Below are 22,720 nucleotides of genomic sequence, written 5' to 3'. Positions count from 1 at the left end.
GGGATAGCCCTGGGCAGGAGGCAGGAGTGGGGAGCTGCATGGATCATAATGACGAAGACCATGTTTCAGGAGCAAGGGAAAACCCGTCGTGTTCACATCAGCTTATGATTTTCTAAAACATAAAGTGAGGGCATTCACCCACTGTTCTGAGAGACAAGAGAGGATTTACAAGCTCATTAGAAGCAAAAAGACTTATTTCATTCATTTATCTTATCATTTATACACTACTTATCACATCATTTATATACTACTTTGCTCAAAAAAAGGATTGTGGGGAGACCCCTCCCCCAACTACTTCCAAAAGAGGTGTGTTAACTGCTCTGAAACACTCCGGTGAACTTTTTAGGTGCTCCTTTGAGTTATCTGTTTTATGAGTTTGGATTGTCCTGTATTGAGCTTTCCTCAGAAAAATATTCTCCTGTTACCACTGAGTGCAGAACAGCAATGCAAATGATAAGCAAGTACTTGGCTATCTTTGCATTTGTGCACAGGTAACGGTGAGAAGCTTTCAAAATTTCCAGCCCAAGCAGACTCCAGCATTCTTTCAAATAAGAAATCCCTTTCTTTGACTTACTAACCCTTATCATCCCGCCCCACCCCCACAGCTGTGTTATGCCCAGTATTACCTGAATGATTGTTCCAGAGGACGAGGATGCTCCTCCATCTTCCTCCATGTCCCTGTCATGCTTCCAGAGGAAAGACCAAGACCCGGAAGATGGCTTTGCTTTCTTATCTCCGTTCTAACACAGTAATCGATTGATCAGCAGAGGGAAGTGATTTCCTGCCATCATAACCAGCATCCTACTCCTCCCTTTTATACAAAACAGAGCTTACCAGGCAGTGTAACTGTAGCCTTAGTCCCACCTCTGCTTCTGTTTTTCATCTCTTTCTCTGGCTAACTAAATCATGTCTCCAAATGGGGCTGCTCTTCCTGAAACCTAAACCATGTTCTTAAAAGTTGGGAGTCAGCTCACATCACACAAAGGGGATCTTCAGAACTGCTTTAGGAATTTAATCTGCTTTGGTGAATGTAATCTTAAATGCTAATATTAATACAACAACCTCCTGAACATGTATTTTGGCTGCTGTTGTCAAACATAAACAGTGAATGTTATAAACATATCAGCTCAGAGGCAAATACAGGTCTCAATTAGAATCATACTGATGTGCATGCTTTTCTTGGCCCCCGGCACCCCCTCCATTCTCACAGTTCTCTCTGCAGAGCAGGGGTATAACCAGATTAGAAGTTTTCTGTACTCAGCCGCACCATGTCCTAGTGATACACTATAGGACAACAGGTCGTTCTGTGTGACAATGGAGCTATTTAACCAGCTATAAAATGAGCAGGAAAAAAAAAAGTCTGGTGGTTACATATGAGACAAAAACTATGAACTGCTGTAATTTTCTTCCTTTTGGCACAAGACCCATTATAACTTCAGTTTTTAAAGTATGAAATGGAAATTGGTATCAGGAAAGAACAACTGTAAATATCTCATTCAACCAGTTCTAATAAAATTGTAAGGATTAGTATTAGTTGTTAACACATCTCTTCATGCCCTAGGCAATACTGTTTTAGACTAAAAAAGTAATTTAACTATGAAAAAATAAAGTTCTAAAAAGCATAGCAGGTATGCCAACCAAACAGCATATTCTCAAAACTTCAGAGAAAGTACTCAGAAGTCAGGATACAGCAAAGAATTTCATCTTCTCCCTTATGCCAACTAGTGTCTGAATTCCATTTATCCCACGCCAGCGGGAAGTAGGTCTAGATGCACTTAAACGTTAATAACATAAGAGAACTACTTCAATCCTTATAAAATATAGACATTAGTTTAAAAAATTTTTATGCTTCCATTCATTTTAAGATCTTCCCATTCATTACTCTTCTTTGAGGAGATTTCGATTCTAACAAAATTTATTGAGAAACTCATTTTCCTTACTTCACTCTTCAGGGAGCTCTCTTCCGCCTCTTCCTCAACTGCTGGCAGGAACAACATGGAGCCTCTTGTGCTCAACTGAAAGGCACAGCACAAAGACGCCTGCAGCCACACTGCCATTCAACATCACGGGGGTCCCGGTCGGGCTGCATTTTTATGTAGCTAATTTTTTAATTCACTTCATCCAATAGGTCCACCTACACAAGTAGCCCTCTGGGTCTGGCAACTTCAGCTCATCAGACAAATATCAAGACTCAGTCAAATCTTACATCCTGTTCATGTGTCCTGTCCTCTGGCTCCTTATTAAACAATTAAAAATGAGATTCACTGATGTGGATTCAGAGTGGGCTTAGAGAGGTGCTGTGCTCACCTTGGAGTTTGCAAAGGGCTGTTTAGTCAGGAGATTTTTCAAAGAGTACCTCCCACTCATCTGCCTATGGAATTTCATAAGTAGCTCCTTAAGTAACTCACACATAAGAATTCTGTTGAGTCCAGAACAGATTTATACTCACTAGTGAACAACCTCAGGTGGAATATTTCCACTTTTTAAAGTTCTTTACTATGGGCCATAGACACAAACGCCACCAGTGAAAAAATACTACCCATTTAAAGCTCATGGAATGTGGGGCCGGCATTCACGAAAATCTTACTCACCTTTCGCTCAGAAACATCCTTCTCGGCTACTGCATCCTCTTCTGATGCCTCCACTGGTAGTATTTCCTTTTCTTTGTCTAAGTCTTGCTGTTCTTGCTGTAAATGCTGGTGAAGGTTTAGTACGGCAGTCTTTAAGTTCACCAACAGGTCTTCCTTTTTCTGGTTCAAACTTATTATCTGTTTTTCAATACCTTCAATTTCTCCCTGTGAAGAAAGAGTATTTGCATTGCTTTAGAATGTCTGAGGGCTTGGCACGCCCGCAGGGCCTGCTTCCATGGATACAAGGGATGAAGAGTTTCACGTGCTGTAGGTGTGTAGAGCCAGGAGCTACTTTCTGGTACAGTGTAGTTCTGCATCCTGGCTGTGTTTCCCTGTCCTGAGGAGGGTTTACAAGCTCCCTATTAGAATGCCTTAGCCTCATCTTAGATCTTGTTGGTCAGTCTCTGGGGGTGTCAAGCTAAAGTTCAGAAATTTGTAACAAGCTCCACAGGTGACTGTGATGTGTGCCCAAGGCTGGGAGCCACCGACTCGTGGCCACAGGACTGACTGGCCAGAACCCACAGGCCCAGGAATCTGCACTTTAACAAGTGCCCCAGGGGATTCATGAGAAGACTAACATTTGGAAACCTCTGAGAGAAAACAAGGTTAGAAAGAGCATAGACTGGGACTTCCTGACCCCAGCCCCATGGCCCTTCAGCTGCTGCACACATTCCAACACCAGTCCCCTAGTTCTGCCTGAGGTTCAACTTCTGGTGACCGCTTTGTGAAATGGTAACTGAATTAAATCTGAGAAAACACTAAACTTCTTAGGAATAGTGTCTACCGATGAATGTAACACTGCAGCCATTAGAATGACACTTAAGAGACACGGCGCAGTCTGCAGAGCCACCACAGCCAAGGCACAGCAGGGCTCTGAGCGGCCACTCTCAACATGGTGTCCACTGACCCCGGAGGGCTACACTCCAGGAGGTCGAGGTAATTTTTATAACACTAAAATGGTATTTGACTTTTTTCACTGTGTTGACATTCTTTACTTTCAAGACAAAAGCAATGGTGGATAAAACTACTGGCATCTTATAGGAATTGGGCTGGAACAACAGCTATTTTAGTAGTTACTAGATTCCTTGCTATACAGGGCCCAGCACAAATAACACCCTTTTTATTACAAAATCTTTTATTACAAAATCATAAAGCATGTAATTCTGTAACATGACACTATCACACTCAAGCACACTATATGACATTTTAGGTGAAATGTTCAAATTAAAACTATAAATTATTGCACCCATATTATTACCCTATCAACCACACAGAAGCAGGCCTTATTTCTGCCGGACACTGTATGTTGGCCAACAAGTCCATTTTTTTTCCATTTTCACTAATTACTTTATTGATTTGGGTATTTTGAGTATGCCAGCTATCTCCTGCATGGTATAACGTTGATTGTTCTCAATTAATGTCTTGATTTGATCACTGTCAATTTCAACTGGTCTACCCGACCATGGAGCATCATCCAGCAAGAAATCTCCAGCACGAAACTTCACAAACCACTTTAGACATGTTCGGTCCGTCACTGCACCTTCTCCACACACTGCACACATCTTTGAGTTTCAGTTGCATTTTACCTTTCTTGGAATAATAAAGCAGAATATGCCAAAAATGTTGCGTATTTTCTTCCATCTTCAATATTAAAATGGCTATACAAATATTCACCAATTTTGATTTTTTATAAATGCACAGTGATATGACAGCTGTCACAGTGCACTCTAATAAAATTGTTTTGAATGAAGTTAAAGACAACTAAGTGCTACTAGAACCATCTTAAGGAAAAAAACAAACTTTTTGACCAACCCAATATAAAAGGCCAGTTTCACTTAAGAATATCCTTGATAAAGAACATGTATTTTTAATATTCTATATGACAAAGTGAAAAGCATGCTTAAAGCACTTCTGCCACATACCAAAGTATAAGGGTTAAGGAAAAGCACTTGTGTAATTATTTGAATTTCAACTTGAACTGCCAGTTTTTTTTATAGACAACTATTTTTACTTGGAAAAAAAAGAACAGTTGGTCAACTATACTTACATATGTAAATAAAACAAGATTATCCTAAAAAGATAGATGTCAATAAATGAAGAAGTTTTAATGTCAATTACTGAAATGTATCAACATTTGGATAGGCTGTATAACTAGTGAAACGATATTTTCCAAAGGATCAAGCATAATGTCATAAAATCACAGGGGGTGAAAAGATGCACTCAAAGTACAGGGTCAGTCAAAAGTATGTTCACAGTTGTTTGTGTGGATAATAATACAATAGTTAATAAGCAATAATAGAAGACTAAACTATGTGTTTCATGTACTCACAACTGTAAACTATTTTTGCCCCACCCTGTATAGGACAGACCAGTGGGTTTTAATGCAAGATATGAAAAGTTCCCTGACATGGCCTCAGATTCCAAACCTGTGACTAAATTCTGCCTGCTGGAGTTTAGTGTAGTTTCAAAGAATATCTACAATCACTCAGAAGGGTCATTTAAACATTCCCTTTTCTATGTACATGTCTTGAGAGGTTGGGCTGTTTTATATACTTGAAACAAAACTACACAGCTCAGCAGATCAAATGCAGAAGCAGACGAGAATCTAGCTGTCATCCTGGCAAGCCAAACATACAGAGATTTGCAAAAATGTAAACACAGTGTCACTCTTCTCACTACATGTTCTTTTGGAAAAATATAATTTCTTCCATAAAACTATGTTATTTCTATTAACATGTAATAGGTTTATGATTATTATTTTTAAATAACTAAACAAATAGTTTTACATTTCTGAGTTTTAATTTCTATATTGGTAGATATAACTCATAAATTAAAGCTCTTTGGGGGATCCTCAAATTTTTAATGTAAAGGGAAACTTGACATTTTTACAATGCCGAGTCTTTATTTTCGAGCCTGTCTATTGAGCCCATTACTTTTTTAAAAAAATATTTTATTTATTTATTTTTAGAGAGAGGGGAAGGAATAGAGAAAGAGAGGGAGAGAAGCATCCATGTGTGGTTGCCTCCTGCATGCCCCCTACTGAGGACCTGGCCTGCAACCAGGCCCGTGTTGAGCCCATTACTTAACAGCTGTGTCACCTTGGGCCCCTTGTACTTCACCCTTGAGGTTAAGTAACTTGCCCTAGGTTCACAGCAAGCAAGTAGTATAACCTGGCTTTGAATACAATAGCAATTGCCTGCCTACATGAACGTGATGGCAGGAAAAAAGCAGCTCTCTACAATCAGGGTCTTTTTTTAAAAAATATTTATAGAAGTTGTGATTCAAAACCAAAAACTGAATGAAACCCTAGCAGTAAAGGGTTAACATGCAAACCACTGTAACTGGATCCACCTGACACTGTTAATCATTATGTTTCATATGGAAATACTACTTAGTATATGGAACTCTTTGTTATAGCAGCGCCCACGGTCTTTACCTCTGAAGGCCAGCTCCCACTATATGACCCCTTTCCCAGAAAGCTAGCCAGAAAGTCATGTTGTCCAAATATCCTGTGTTACATCAGCTTCTTGGGTACCAGAGCAAATTCTCACCAGTGTGCAACAATCTGAGGATAAGGACACTGGAGGGCCTTCCATTGTAATTATTTTCACCTATCTTATGAAATAGGAGTGGAAAGTGGATATACACATAAAATACTTTCAGTTGGAAGAGAAGAGTAGGAAACAGATGATACCATCACAAAGGCTTCTAGACACCAACAGCTTAGTACGTGATTGGTGAATGAACTGCTGGGTTGTAGAATGAATGGAAGAAACATACCTGCACTTGTGGCACATGGGCAGCTTGTCGTGGTGACATGTCTTCACGGGAGAGCTCAGCTGAATAATTACTTAAGATCTGCTTCAAATTTTCTATTTCCTCATTGCATTCATTAGTCTGTTTTATGACTATCTAAAAAATAACCCCCCCAAAAGAAGAATTTTTGTCATATCTAAGGAATAAATCAATGGGCTACTTCCAGTGTCTAGCCCCACCACAAGCTCCAGTCAATTACAGCAAATATGCACCCATACAGATTTCAGTAGGAAGTAGTAGCCTAATGTCGAGGATAACATCTGCAAAGCTGACACCAGACCTTCTTGCCCTACTAGATGCCCGGGCACCTGTGCAATGCTTGAAGTGGAGGTCTACGTAGACACACGCTTGCTCTTACATATTTCCAGTCTAGTGGGCTTATTCTGGGAAGCATTTAATGACAGGTTAATATAAAGTTGCTAAGTTTTATAAAATTATTGATATATATGTCATCTGAGGACATTTTTTTTTTCATTGTTTTTAGAGAGAGGAATGAAGAGAGAGAGAAACACTGATGTAAGAAACATCAATTGGTTGCCTCCTGTATGCACTCAGACCTGAGAGATCAGACCTACAACCTAGGTATGGATTCTGGCCAGGAATCAAACCCACAACCCTTCAGTTACAGGGCAATGTTCCTACCAGCTGAGCCACACTGATCAGGGCACATATGCCATTTAAATACATTTTCCATGTGTGGCTTTCCACATAGAAAGTTGGCATTACTGAATCAGAGTGGAAGAGGCATGTAATTTGAGATATGACAAATTTTCCTGTCCCAGTCACATCCTCACCTGGTATCCACTGGAATCAGTAGTGCACATTTTGTGAGTAAAAGGTTGAGGGTTCGAGTGCAGTCTGAGTTGGCAGAATGAAGCAAGACTAACCAGAACAATACCTGGAGTCTCACATTAAGCGAGCAGTAGAGCTCGAAGCTATTTGCGGACTAAATGACGTGATCAAAGTACAATGAAATAAAGAAATGAACTTCAAAAGCAAGCCCAGCCGTTTCCCTGCTACGGTTCACAATGAAGCAAAATGTCTTTTACACCACAAAGCTCCTGGCCAACACAGAATTCTTCCATGTATTTTGTTTAATATTTAACCATACTTTTAGCTGCAGGCTAGAAATGAATAACTATGTTCACTGCACACAGCTGTTCCCCAGCCTCTATAAAGAGCAACATCCCATGACTCGCCCCAAAAGTAATTTGTCTTGTTTTCCTCAATGAGGGCACTTCTAATATCTAAAGTAGGAATTAAAATAAATGTACCGTATTCTAATGCTTTTCATTACCACTGGCTTACTTAGCTTTGAATTATATGAGATGGCATCTGATTTCCACCAACATAGTAAGATGGAAAATTTTAGTGGCAGTTTGATACCTAACTTGGCACAAAATAAATTTTGTCTTCTATTCCCCATCCTATTCATCTTGTGAAGAAGTCACTTTCAAGCATAGTTAGGACTGTTCTTTTCCTGACTAGGAGACCAAGAAAAGTACAAAAAGATTAAAAATAATAGATCAAATTTTGTATCTTTCTCTTCTCTTCATATTATTAAAAAATAGTACATTGAGAACCAGATCTTTTTTCTCCCTGTGGGTGCTAGGAAATGACATCAGCAGATCAGCAGCCAGGCCAGGGAGGCTATAGGATTAAGACTCAAACCAGAGATTACAGTGTCCTCAAATCTTAGGAAAACACAGTGTCCACCAAAATGTGAATAAAATTTAAGAGGGAGAAATAGTTTTCTTCCTACAATCAGGGGGTAGTCGGGAAAGAGGAAAATAAACCTTTCCTCCTACTCTGACCCATCTAATCAGGAAACGCAGGCAGAAGGGGATTCTACCAAGAGCTGAAAAAAAGTCTGGAATTTAAGGCTCTTTTGGAACTTTCTGTTCTTTTGAGTGGCTGTTGATCTAGGAACACAGACCAAAGTGAAATGCAATTTCTATCTAATGATGATGCCTGTTTTGAGACTGGAATCAAACAAAATGAAAAGAAAAAAAAAACTGGGGAGAGACTGAAAGAGGTCAAACGTCAGAAGAAAGAGACCCTGATATGGAGACCACCACCAGGAACGGAGAAACTCAAACACCTGTCCCATGTGCACACAAACGAATGTCTACACAAGTTAACTCGGTGTTCTTTTAGCAGGTCGTCTACCTTCTGGCACAAGTCTCCTTATAGGTAAAAATAAGATGGCAAAGTGCCTACTTCCCTGTACCAAATACTTGAGAATAAAATGAGACAATGAGTAGGAAAGTGACTGCGAAGCAAAAAGAAACTGTCATGGGAATGAATGCTATCAGAGTCTGTGGGCCTCGGGCCTCAGGAGATGGCAAATGCTCTGTTCAAGTCCGAACCTCTTCCCTCACACTGTACCCACGCAGGTCCTCCACAACCGGAGATCGGAGTGAGACAGACCATAACTATGCTTCGATGTCTGTAACCAGAACAAGGGTAAAAATGGAGAAAACTAACTTTAGCCCCATTTCAGCAAGAAGGTACACACCTACATCAAATACCACTTCCTGGGTAACAGCACTGGAAGAGACCAAAAAGAATCAACAGGGGCAGCATCTTACTGTCATGAGAATTTGATCTACCCAACCAACAGAGGTGAAAACAAAACCAGCTTTCACTGAGTATTTCCACCCAGTAAGTTGGCTGTCATTAAAAACAACTCACCTTTAACAACTCATTTTGTTCGTGAGTCACATTTTCCAACAGTTTTATATCTTGTAGAAGCTGATTTGTCCGCTGAAACACAGGCAGAGGTTTCATTCCCGTCTGGGGTAAACTCAGTTCCACTTGGTAAGACAGTATTTCAGCAATGGTTTTCTTCATAGGATGTATATTTTCAAGTATGACCTTAATTACATCAGAGATGCACAGTTCATAAGTGGGGGGGAAAAAAAGGCCACTGCTAAATCTAATTATTCAAAATTATAAGTGTATAATTTAGTCTCTAATCTATGATCTTGATTTTTAAAATATCTCCTTAGCTCAGAGTGAAAAGATTATTTTATCACTTGTGATCCAGTTGTTAAAGTTCTCAGGAAAGAATGAATGTCTGGGGCAAGAGTAGCCTCCCAGCACTAAATGATGCACTTGGACAACCCTTGCCTTCCTTCTCCCCCCTCCCCCCCTTAGAATTGTTGTTTTCTCTGTGTGTTATCACCAGGCAGTGAGCTGCGGTAACAGCAAGTACTGCATCTCACTCTTGTAGCAGCCATACCTAGCACAGGCCTAGGTTCTCAGAAAATGCTATCGAATTGAATAGAACTGTCCTGTCAAGTTTGATAAGTCCCAAAGGTATAATTACTTTGCTTTAATGACATCTGATCCACAGAAACCTGGATTCACATAATCGGTTAATGAGAAGAGATCATTCACTTTACTAAATACTTCATATGTATCATTTCATTTAATCCTCACAACTACCCTGGGAGGTAGGTATCAGAACTTCCATGCCACAGGTAAGGAAAGTGGGTTCATAGCAGTTGGAAGACCAAGGTAAGGTGAGAAGAGCAGGGCTGGGATTAGAACCCAGGTTGCCTGACCCCAAAGCACGTGGTCCTAACCACTAGGCGGAATCAACATCTGTGTACTATTTAGTGCTAAGGGTATATGTATTATAATGGTCCAACACAACCACTGCAATACCAATGTGCAAACATGAAATGTTAACCAATAGCTCAAAGTCACACAGCCAGTAAGCAGCTTAGCTGGGGCTGGAACTCAGTTCTCCTGCCTTTAGAGCCTTAAGCTCTTAGACTATTAAACAACTAAATTTGACCTGAAAGCAAAACTTCCAAACTTTGAAGTTTCTGGAAGAAATTAAATGAAAAAATTACCTATAGGAAAATTATCTTTATATAAATAGTACTACATAATTTAAAACATGATATTTATAGACATTCATATCTCTTCCAACTTTTTTTTAATCCTTACCCAAGAATATGTTGAATTTTAGAGAGAGAGGAAGGGAGACAGAGAAAGAAAGAGAGAGAGAGAGAGAGAGAGAGAGAGAGAGACATTGCCTTCAGGATGTGCCCTGACTGGAGATCAAAACCACAACCTAGGCATGTGCCCTGATCAGGAACTGAAACCTCAGCCTTTTGGAGGATGGGATGATGCTCCAACCAACTGAGCCACCTGGCCTGGGCCGTATCTCTTTCGACTTTATTGTGCTATTATTCTAGCAACACTAAATACTTTTTATTGTATCATATTATTACATATCTAAAAATAAACATAATAAGTATTATGAGAAAATACTTTAAATAATGATCCAGGCTTACCTCCCCATGCTTAAGTTGTTCTTCAGGTGAAAAGTCAAATATTTCTTTAGATAATAGGATAGCTTTGATTTTTGAAACTCTTTTCTCCATTGATTTTACTTCAGTTTCAACAGCAACCACATCCTAGTTGCAGAAACAAAAACACTCATGCAGTATAAGCTGTGTACGTCTATAAGACACAATTTGTTGCCATTCATTCTATTCTGACATGTAACCAAAATATGTTCGCCACTTCTATACCTCTTAAACACTAAATAAGTACTACTCAGATACTGTTGGTTGTTTTCCATAAAAAACTGCTATTCTATTATTAGCATACCACACTACAAAGCATTGCTTACACACTGTTGAGTTAAAAGATCCTCATAAAGCCACTTTTCAATTACTTATACTCTGAGAACAAAGGTACAGATGCTCCTTGACTTTTGATGAGGTTACATCCTGTAAACCCACTGTAAATTAAAAATATCGTTAGGTCAAAAATGCATTTAATACACCTAACCTACCAAACATCACAGCTGAGCCTTGTACATGCTCAGAACGTCTACATCAGCCTACAGTTGGGCGAAATCATCTAACAAAATGAATACGCTCTCAGGTCCTGACTGTTTACCCTGAGGACAGTGTAGCAGATGGGAGGGGTGGTCATTGCTTCTGTCCAGCACCACAAGAGAATAACTTACCTCATGTTGCTAGCTGGAAAAAGATCAAAATTCAAAACTTGAAATATGGTTTCTACGGAATGCATTTCACTTTCTCACCATCATAAAATCAAAAAAATCTCAAATGAAACCACTGTAAGTTGGGGGCCATCAGTAGTATACATCTGAATTGATTTTTAAGTAAAGTCTCAGTGACCTACAAACTCTTTAGATTTATCTTTGGAAAGCAGTAAGTACAGTCAGTGACTTTATAGTCACTATGAGGACAAGTTAAATCATGTTGAAATTATTTTCTGCACCTTATACTGAAAAAGGTATATAAACATATGCAATGTATTTTAGGACATTTTTCACAAAAAATTGTAGAAGCACTTGAAAACTCTGGAATAGGCATCATTAACCAAGAATATTTAACAATTACTAGTCCCTGAAGTTACGTGAAATAACTGTGTGGTGAAGGTGAAGTAAGTGGGGTGCAGGGAATGTAACTGAGGAACGAAAGGTAAATAATTAAGACTAGCTGCACCTGCCTCTGATATGGCACTCCATCCTTAATTAAATACCACACTTGGTTCAAGCTCAAATAAAATATTTAAAAATCCAGTGGCCAGCATGCCCCAGCCCCTCAGAAAGTATTTGGTATTGGTGAAGACTTGGGAGGTTATCTGTTTTAATTCTCTCTCTGCTAATCTGTGCCTTTAAATCCACAGAATCTCCTCCCTGACAAAGAAAAAACACTGAGCTCATTTGATCAGGATTCTTCCCTTTGAACATAAATGAAAAAATAAAAAGTACCAGATCAACATGTCTTCATAAAATTAGTTAACAGGATAACTCTAATTTACTAAATGAAATATAAATTAAAAATAAGAAATCATGTCTTTATAGTGCCAACTTACATCAGCCATACGCTGAAGCTGTGGAAGGCTTTCCATGATGTTTTGTTGTAAAGCTGCTACTTGACGACTTAACTCTTGTATGGACTGTGCTAAATCATCTGTTTCAAAAATCACTGACAAGTCTTCTAGAGCCGTGAAAATGGAATGTAAACGATTATGCTTCTGTTCTGAATCTTCCAAAGCCATCTACATAATGAGGAACAGGGGGGGAAAAAAAGAAACCTTAAGATACTGAAAGTTGACAAAAATTTAAATCCGAGAAAATTTACATTTGTCTCAACACATCAAACTCCTGCTCATTTCCAGTTTTGTAATAAAACACTGAACACTACTGTTGATGGTAGTGGATGACTTCAGAGTGCCTAACAATTTTTTTTAATCTTCAGCTGAGAATATGTTTATTCAGTTTAGAGGTGGGTGGGGGTTGAGAGAGAAAGAGAGAGGAACATCAGATGTGACACAGAAACATTGACCAGTTGCCTCCCGTGTGTGCCCCAGCTCAGGACTAAACCCACAACCTCGATATGTGCCCTGCCTGGGAATTGAACTGGCAACCCTTTGGTGTAAGGGAAGACCCTCCAACCAAGTGAACCCCCCAGCCAGGGCCGGAGTGTCTACCGATTCCGGTGGGCTTGCAGCACCCATTTTGAACCACATAATCCCGCTCCTCTGCTGTCATTGACAGGACCAGGAACAACTAACCTGTAGTCCTTCCCTCTGGAATTTGAATAGGGGCTTACTGACTGACGTCTAAAAAAATATGGCAGAAGCAATGTGGTGTCATTTCCAAGGTTAGATTATCAAAGTCTGTTTCTGTCTTAGGAGCTCTCTCACTCTCTTTAAGACTGTTTATGGAGAGAGAAGCCAGCTGTCACGCCATGAGGCAGCCTTGTGTATGCAGGTAGCTCTTCTGAGGCCTGCCAACAGCCATGTGAATGAGCGTAGATGTGTATCCTGCCACCTCCCTCACCCCAAGTGAGCCTTCAGAGCAGACCACAGCCTTGGCTGACACCTTGACTGCATTCTCATGAGAACCCCTGAGCCAGAGACACTCAGCTAAGCCCTGCCTGGATTCCAGACCCACTTTGACTGTAAGGTAACAAATGTTTGTTGTTTTAAGCTGCTAACTTCTAGAGTAATGTGTTATATACACAACAATAGATACTGAATACGTAGACCAAAACTTGAACAACCCAAATGTCCATTGACTGGTGAAGGGCTAAATATATTACATATTTACATTAATGGAATACTATTCAGCAGCAATCAAAAGAATAAACTAACTGTAAACCTAACAAGCTAGATGAATCTCAAAAACATGATGCTAAGTAAAAGAAGTCAGGTACAAAAGACTACACACTCTATAATTCTATTTATAGAATATTGTACAAAAGGCAAAGCTGTATTAATAGAAAGCAAGGAGTACGTGCTTACAAGGGCTGAAGATGGGGGAGGGGGACTGACTGCAAAGGAGCAGGAGGAAACTTTGGGGTGACAGAAATGTTCTCCACATTGGTGGTGGTGGTGGTTACACAGCTGTATGCTGTTAGCAAAACTCACCTAAAAATTTCGTCTAGCTGTACTGTATGCAAATTATACCACGATGAAGCTGATTAAAAAATAAGTTATTTTCCTATCTTACAATGAAATTTATGTTTCCATGATTCTTAATTACAATAGCAGTTTTTAGTTATAAACAGCATCTTTAGGTTATAAAAACCTATTTTAACAAATACTATCCAGATAGAAGGTTATAATGCAATTAAAACAGATTTTTAAAGCTTAGTCAAGAGTTTTGATACCTTCAAAAGTCATTTTAAAAATCATTCCTGGTAGTGCTAGAAAAATGCAAAAGGGTATCCTGAAAGTAAGACAACTATTTTAAAAAATAAAGATAAAATGGGTTATTCACATATGAACACTTAAATTTGAGACTTACTTTCCATTGGGGGATTTATTAGGATGCATTCTGTGGGAAATCATCCTGTACCTCCCCTTGTCCCTACTTCTAGCTCATAAACTAGTTCTGCTCAGCTCTAGCTTACAAAGGCCAGCACCTGAGAGATACTTTCACACTTTTACATTTGTGTCAATAGGTAGCAAAGTCCAATTGCTTTTGCCTGAGTTTTCTCTTATATGGTGTTTTTTTAAAAAAAAATCTTATAATAAGCATTTGAGGAAAAAGGCATTATTTCTCTCTTCTGTCTTCGTAAACTCCTTAACATGATGAAAAATACAGATGATTTAAAATAAAGGGGGATGTGGAAAGTCAACCCAAGAGGTGGGGGCAGAAATCACAGGCTAGGGGAAGAAAAGAAACACATGGGTAAAAATGTAACATCTTTATGCCAGCACATCTCAAACATCAGGGAGGTATGAAGTCATTTGTTCCCTTAGGAACACATTGTGCTATTCTAAGGACATAAAAAGGAGCTGGATCAACTTTGAGGTCTGATTATTCTAAAAATTGTTACAGAATAAACCTCTTCCTAAGAAATTCTTACTGGTGGCTAAATAATATGATAGAAGTGAAATAAGCCTTCATAATAAAACTTAAGCCAACAGCTGGCACCTGGAAGATCTCTCGCACTCACGGCCCAGAGTAAGAAAATGCTTTCACTTGTCTTGGCAAGCTAGCATGGAGGCACCGGGCACCTGTAGAGTGCCTGGAAGTACAGGAAATTTGGAATTATGGCATGGTAGAATGGGAAGGAACCATGGATTAGTTTTTTGTGTGTTTTTTTTTAATGCTGTGTAACTAATTAGCACACTTAGCATCTTAAAATAAACACAAAGGTATTATCTCATAGGTTCCATGCCTCGAGAGTCCAGGAACAGATTAGATGAGTCTCCTGCTCAGGATGCTACATGGCTGCAACCAAGCATGGAGCATGGGTTTCTCTTCCAAGTTCATTCAGGATGCTGGCAGAATTCAGTTGTAGGACTGAGATGCCAGTTTTCTTGCTGGCTATTGACTGGGGGTCACTCTCAGCTCCTACAGGCCACCCTGGGATCCTAGCCCCACTGCCCTCTCATCACATGGTATCTTACTTCTTCAAGCCAGTGGGAGAATCTCCAGTCCGCTTCCAGGGAGTCTTATAACCATACAACCATGATTAATCATGTATTCATGGGAATGATCACCCCATTACCTTAGTAGTAGAGTGGTGAAACCTAGTCAATGGAGAGGCTATCTCATCACATCTGCACATTCCCGCACACGCTCAAGGGGAGGGGATTACACAGGTTGCATACATCAGGGGACACAAACATCTTAGAATTCTGCCAACCAAAACCATCACCATTCAGTGCAACATTCTTACTCCACCGATGGGGGAAACTGAGGCCCATGGAGGATATAGTAAATTACCCCAAAAGTCATGTAATACAGGGGTCCCCAACCTGTTAGGAACCAGGCCGTACAGCAGGAGGTGAGCAGTGGGAGAGCGAGCAAAGCTTCGTCTGTATTTACAGCTGCTCCCCGTGCCTCGCATTACGGCCTGAGCTCCACCTCCTGTCAGATTAGCTGTGGCATTAGATTCTCATAGGAGCACAAACCCTACCATGACCTGCACATGTGAGGGATCTGGGTTGCGTGCTCCTTGTGAGAATCTAATGCCTGATGATCTGAAGTGGAGCCGAGGCAGTGATGCTAGTGCTGGGGAGCAGCTGCAAGTACAGATTATCATTAGCAGAGAGGTTTGACTGCACAGAGACCATAATAACTCAACTGCTTGCAGATTCATATCGATACCTTATCAGTGAGTAGCAAGTGACAATTAAGCTGCATCTGGCGGTAGGCTATAAAGCCACCCCCTGCCACCCCCCTCCCTGGTCTGTGGAACAATTGTCTTCCATGAAACTGGCCCCTGGTGCCAAAAAGGTTGGGGACCACTGACGTAGTAGGTACCAGGACAGAAAGAACAAGATCTTGGTCTCTAAAATCCCTGTTTACAGCCTGCCACCCTTCCAAGCATCCTTCTGCCATTTGGCACAGTTGAAAATATGGCAGTTTTCCAGGGAAAAAAAAAGATGGAGGGAGCCCCATGATGGTTAGCTAAGCCACTGATCATTATGCAGACACCCAGGAAGCACTGAAAGAACACTTACCTGAAGGGTGCTAGCATGGAGACTCAGCGCCTTTGAAGAGTCATAGTCGGCAGGGTTAGCCAGCAAACGACTGGTATTTTCTATCCAAGCCTCAGTACTCTTCAAAAGATCATGATATTCCTCCATCTTGACTGTGGCCTGTGAAACAGAGGTGGTAACAAACTCAGTCTGACTGACGCCTCCTACTTGACTTGAATGAAGAATTCACAGCTGTTAGTGGTCTGTCAGCCTTGCAGGGCTCCACGCTCCATGGCTGGGGCCACTTGCCCACCCCCTCCAGTTCTGATCCTTCCAGCTTTAAAGACTAATCCTGACCATAGCTGGAAAGGACGTAAAAAGTTCCACCCTGAAGCCAGCGGCCTCGGCAAGAGTTCTGAGTTAGCCTTGAAACTAGTCTGCTTCCCACAAGTAAGCTTCATTCTGAAAACTGGAATTGTATTTTGTCCTCCCGTACAGGGCCTTGTCCTATGCTATCCCAGTTCCTCTGAGACTAGGACCCTGCCTCACGCTTGTTCAGTCACATACACAACACCATCCACATACCACACCACCCACCCACAAACCCTGCTTAGAAGGGAAGAGGGAGGTGTCTTGTTCCAAATGACTTTCTTCTTCCTTGTTGCTGGCACCCTCCCCGAACTCCCCAGACTGTCTGCTGGAAGTGCTGTGCTGGGGCCTAACTTTCGGATACCTGCCTCTGCCTGCCCAGTTAGACTTCCTGCCTGTCCCTTCAGTGAAGTCTGCCCCTTGGGTGCTACCTGAACCTATTATGTGGCTCTAGCTTCAAATCCTAAAACTGGCAATTGGAGGGAAACTGGATACCTCTGAATATATATTTTTATTTGTTTTAAACCCATCTCAACACCACTACATGCTATGTGCCATCATCACATGTTACCGCCGCACCTTATTTAACTGGGAGGTTCTCGATTCTGCTCTCTGGGATACTTGCTGATACTTCTGGAAAGGAACCATCAAGTTATCCATCCATTCTTGAGCCTGTCCTGGATCCCCTTCAACAACGTCCTGCACTTCGGAATCCAGCTCATTGAGCTTGGAATGCCAGAGATCCAGCTCGTCCCACATTTTCTGGACAAGGAAATCACACGTCAATTAAATGCAGGTGTCATGGTGTATTGAGGTAATTCCTAGAGTTCACATGCTGTTTGCACTGGTAACTGCTACCAAAACGCCACCACAAGCAGCTATTCATGTATGCCCAGCAATCACTGGGGACATAAACTGGAAAACGGTTTCTCTGAGGTCTCTCAACTCTCACAATATTCATTTCGGTACAAATTAGCTATAAGAGAGCAGAAAGACCTGGATATTCGCAGAGATGAAGGCACCAAACAGGGTCGACACAACCTTCATCTTTCAAGAGTGTTAACATTATGTTTAAAAAGGACTTCAGTTAATATTTAAACCTATTTAGATCAGTACATACATGTACTTTCAGAAGACAATTTTTATCAAGTACAAAAATGAAATGAATAAAAAGAAGGTGTCTGCTTGAACTCAGGATTAATGCAGTGGCAGCATATTCTAGCCACATGTAATAGCAGCAAGTGCTTTGGATTCAACGAACTGACGGGTTGGGTTCAAACCTGGACTTGGTTGCCCAGAGGACATTTCAAAGATAAAAAATTTAATTCTGACTTAATATTTGCTTAAATACCTAATGTCTAGAAATGGGAAAATCTTATTGCTTAAATTAGATTCCTCTATTTATTAAGAGTCTGAGATTTTGTACAATGATGAACCATATTCTGACCTATTTTTAAAAGTCTCCTTTCATATTAGAAAATGTCCTTAAAATGTAGATTAGAATAAGAATGCTCTCTAGTCCTGACCAGTGTGGCTCAGTTGGTTGGGTGTCGTCTCACAAAGCAAACAGTCGCCGGTTCGATTCCCGGTCAGAGCACACACCTGAGTTGTAGGTTCGGTCCACGCCCGGCCTGGGTGCGTGCAAGAGGCAGCTGATCTATGTTTTTCTCTCACATCAATGTTTCTCTCCCTCTCTTTCTCCCTCCCTTCCCCTCTCTCTAAAAATAAATATAACAAAAAAATAAAATCTTTAAAAATTGCTCTCTATATGTAGAGTTTACTTAGGAGTTAAGAGGGGAAATATGTTTATGTACAGTTTTACCTAAGACTTTATTTATTAAGACATTTTACCAGGGAAAAAAATTGGAATTTCTATTTTCCTATACCCCCTCTTTCAGTCTAAAGAAAAGCTGTTAACACTATTCATATCCTTTTGAAATACTTTTTAATGTTACTGTAATTTTATTTTTCAATTACAGTTGACATACAATTCTATTGAAATGTTTTTAATCAAATGAGTTTCATAAATGTTCCAAATTTTATTCCCTAATATTATTTCAGTTTAGAAAACCAAAGGTTCTAAGAAATGCTCAAACATAGCAACATGTTAGCCTTTGTTTTATATGTACTTATATTTATGTATGTGTAATATTTTTATATAGTCTTACAAAGATAAGGTCTTCACTCTCCTCTACTTATAAAAAGGCCAGTTCACAATCATAGGCTCTCAGGGGGTTGGTATATTCCCACCATGAAAAAACTGAGAACAATTCTTAAATGCAACCTTCTCCACCAAGCTGGTGCAGGTGACACTCCCAGTAAGGGTGGCCCTGAGGAGCTGGGTTAGCATCTCTGCAGTTCAGATTGACCCAGAGAGCACACCCTGTGACGACAGACGAGCAGGCAGAATACCAAAGGCCGAAGGAAGCGAAAGGATGGTGTTACCTTTTGAATTTCTTGAGCTTTCTCGATATTTTTGCTTTTCTGCTGCAACATCTTTTCAACATTATGAAGCCCACTGTTAATTTCATCTATTTTTCTACTCATTGCATATGATGGTGACCTTTTCAAGACTTCACTGCTAACCTGTTACAAGGGGAGAAAGACGTATTTTGGTTTAGAGATATTTCCTGCACTCTAGTCACAGGTTCAAATGATAAAAGGGTTAGTCCCACTGTTATGTGCTTTTGTTATAAAAATTGTTTAAGGGTCCCCCCAAAAATTCCAAACCACACTGGCTAATGTGTTAATGAGGGGGTACGTGATCAGGCTAGGAAATGGCAGCTGTGCTGACCCAATCTGTTAAATCCAACTTAACGAAAGGAAAGAAAACCAACGAACACAAATTTGTTGAATGTAATCCACAGCATATACTTACAGATACGTGCCACATTGGGCAAAACGATCGAGTGGACTCTCCGGAACATACCCCAATGGAGCAAATGATATGAAAGAATTCCTGAGAGGTAAACTATTCATTACACAGTCATTCCATTTTATGAGGAAAGCCTCTGCAAAGAACTGTTTTCAATAAAATCAAACTTATTCTCAAGCCGACTTAAAAAAAATGTAATTCCTGCCTTAATATTCATTAGGGTAAAATAACCTTAAGGACATACAAAGCTTAGTTTCCTGTGTGAATGTTTCCAGTGTGCTTTCACAGCAATCAGAAATCTAGCTGCTGAACAGTGTCAATTTTTATCCAAATGATTTTCTTTAAAAAATTACTTGGGCTTGGAAAGATACATGAATGTTGAATGTGTCGTTTTTCAAATGCCTAATTAGTTCATGCTCTTTTTTTTTTTCTCTTTTGGCTATGTTGATAAGGTTTTCTTCCAGCAGCCACTAAATAACTAAATAATACTTTATGCTTTTATATCATCCTTTAACTTTTGCAAAGACCACTATATCTGTATAACCATGTTCTGTATTAAACATTCCAATAAAAATAGGAAGCAAATGCAGAAACTAAACAGAGGCTAAATGACTTGCTTAAATTAAGGTCACATGTCAAGGGGACGGTTGAACTTGCCCCAAGAAGCCCCAAGTTGCCAGACTCCGGAGTCTATGCTCTTCACATCCACCTGTTGACACTTTCATAAAATGTTTTTATTTCACAGACTATACCATACCACAGTCAAGACATTTAGGAAAAAAAAATTAATCCTGCACTGGATTTTTTGTTGCTGTATAACTTTCTATTCCTATGTAACAAATTTCCACAAAATGAAGTTTTCTGATCTTTCAGGCAGCTGTTCTCCCGGCAGTGACAGACACCATTTAGGAACGTGAGGAGAGACCATGATTTAGGCAAACCGCGCTGCTCTCTGAATTGCACAGAACGGCACCGCACCTGTCGCCTGGATCCTTTGGACACACCCCACAAGAAAAACCAGTTGCTGTTTCTTACAAATACGTAAGCCAGGGTTGAAAGTTCCAACCTTAAGTTCAAAAGACAGACTTTGATTATTAATTCACTTTGCTAGGGACTTTCACATGAAGTATTCACAAGAACAAATTTAGTTTCTCTCAAAACATTTAGTATTCTCTTAAAATAAAATCAATAGTACATGACTCTTGAGAAAGTACCTCGTAACAGAGTTTATTGCATGTTAAATCAACAAGAGTTCTTGTAAATATATGTTAGTAGTTTATGAGATGTTTACATAGGTTAGATTTTCCTAAGAAATCTGCATAGAAGTTAACTAAGTTTGAAATCTTATTTTTGTGTGTGTATTTACGATTTATTTTACTTACTAAGAGATATTCTAGGCTTAAATAGCAATACAAAAATCTTTCCGTGGGTGCTGAATAGAACAGAATTTTATTCTGTTGGATTTGGGCTGCCTTTTTATAATTCAGTAACATTGCCTTGCTAAACTCCTAAGTCTGTACTATGAAACATTTCCCACTCATTCTTCTAAACTGGACTTTCAGGTGTAAAGATCTGCCCAGCTACGATTTCTGAGAGTTGTGTTTCCACCACCATTAGAAAGGTGCTGTGTGTTAAGTGACGAGTGAAATTTTTATTCTTGTTGCCATTGGTTGCTGTTTCAAAATGTACAAGGAGAACATGTTTTAAAACAAAGCATTATCCATGTCTGTAACCTTAAAGTGAGTGTACAGTTTTTTTTTTTTTAAAGCCAAGTGAAAGGTAATACATAACTATGTTTAAATGCAAGAGAAGAAAAACTAAACATCTTGACAACTAAAAATAAACAGACTACCTAATTTCTGTGTTTTTATGTCACTTGTTCAGAGCAATTTCATCTCAGTATTCAATACATAAAATTATCACTTAACTAAACTGTATAAAAGTTATAGTTGAAATCAGGGCAAATAAAAATATGATACTAAATATTTTCTTTATATTCATTCCATTCGACAAATAATAACACTCACGCAAACATCATTATTACCTTTTCTTCTACGTCTTCTAAAGCTTTCCTGCATTCTTCCACCTGGGACTCAATCTCTGCGGGAACTATGGTGTACATTTCAGAATACTTGATTCGGAGTTTTTCCATAATATTCTCAAAAGTTAGCTTTCCTTTCTCAAAACTGCTCTGAAGCTCCTAAAAACATCAAGAGAGTTTCAGTACTCACAGGATGGGAAAAGAGTTTAACTCTGAAAATAAAAGCGGCTTTCCAGCACATCCTTATGATTTAAATGGACAAATTTTGCATGACAAAACCTCACTGTTGATACAAGCTGATTAAGCATGAGAGATACTCCTTTTGGTCAGATGATGCTTTCTAATTTGTAAGAATTGAACTTGATATCTCTTCCCAGTGTCAAACCATTGTCCTGAAAAGACATTACAACATCTCCTGCTTCTAAAGTATCTCTAGGATTTAACTGTATCTCAGTGGCATCCTTGATGTAAAAAGCTGCAAGCAGCAAAAAGTTTCGAAGTTTTTTTTTTTGTTATTAACTTGTTGCCATTTCTGTTTCTTCCTACATTATCATCACAATGATTCAAGGCCACTAAAAGCCCTTATGCTTGAAGCAGAAGTGTCTGCTTTCCTGTAATTAGACAGCCCAGCAGAGCTCAACTTCTTTCAAACAGGAGAGTTCCAGTTCCAGGCAAAGAATGCAGGTTTCAGGAGATAAAAGAAACCTGAACAAATAGTCCATTGGTTGTGGCCTAGAAACAAAATCTGATCTACGTTCTCCTGCACTAATTATAAAGGAGAAACTCATTTGTTTGGGAAAGTTTCCCAAAGATCAAGTGGAAAAATACTTTTTGACTTTGCTCTGGCTGTTTGGGGCTTGTTTGTTTTTAGAGTAGCTGTGCAGTAGCCTTGTTTGCATTAATGGATTGAGTGAGTCACTGCACTGAAGAATGATTACAATTTTGAATGACTTCATGATGTGTCACTGTTTTCCTTTTCTTAATCCGCAGCAGAGAGCGAATCTAGACAGGGAAAGTGAGAGAACAATGCCAGTCAGACAAAGCTGGGGT

General features: G+C 39.7%; 1 protein-coding gene and 1 long non-coding RNA gene across 5 annotated transcripts in view; one reads left to right on the top strand and one right to left on the bottom strand.

The window, feature by feature from the left end:
• Positions 1-21,586, top strand: part of LOC123480483 (uncharacterized) — a 28,245-nt gene extending 6,659 nt beyond the window's left edge. The window contains exons 2-4 of the long non-coding RNA XR_006656514.2: positions 6,931-7,028; positions 19,635-19,720; positions 20,503-21,586. This is a non-coding gene — a long non-coding RNA (uncharacterized lncRNA). The remainder of the gene's footprint in view (positions 1-6,930; positions 7,029-19,634; positions 19,721-20,502) is intronic.
• Positions 1-22,720, bottom strand: part of SYNE2 (spectrin repeat containing nuclear envelope protein 2) — a 284,958-nt gene that overhangs the window by 95,165 nt on the left and 167,073 nt on the right. For 3 of the 4 annotated variants that reach the window (XM_053928255.2, XM_053928253.2, XM_053928258.1), the window contains exons 54-64: positions 21,674-21,829; positions 19,200-19,340; positions 17,334-17,516; positions 16,428-16,565; positions 12,318-12,503; positions 10,757-10,879; positions 9,141-9,323; positions 6,411-6,542; positions 2,592-2,795; positions 1,941-2,015; positions 627-740 (exon numbers count right to left, since the gene is read on the bottom strand). In XM_053928255.2, the coding sequence (XP_053784230.1) occupies positions 627-740; positions 1,941-2,015; positions 2,592-2,795; positions 6,411-6,542; positions 9,141-9,323; positions 10,757-10,879; positions 12,318-12,503; positions 16,428-16,565; positions 17,334-17,516; positions 19,200-19,340; positions 21,674-21,829 (1,635 nt within the window). The remainder of the gene's footprint in view (positions 1-626; positions 741-1,940; positions 2,016-2,591; positions 2,796-6,410; positions 6,543-9,140; positions 9,324-10,756; positions 10,880-12,317; positions 12,504-16,427; positions 16,566-17,333; positions 17,517-19,199; positions 19,341-21,673; positions 21,830-22,720) is intronic. The other variant, XM_053928254.2, reaches the window with a different exon arrangement.

Source organism: Desmodus rotundus, chromosome 7, assembly GCF_022682495.2.
Source record: "Desmodus rotundus isolate HL8 chromosome 7, HLdesRot8A.1, whole genome shotgun sequence".
In the NCBI taxonomy this organism is placed as follows: domain Eukaryota; kingdom Metazoa; phylum Chordata; class Mammalia; order Chiroptera; family Phyllostomidae; genus Desmodus; species Desmodus rotundus.
This window is presented reverse-complemented; position numbering and strand designations above follow the sequence as displayed.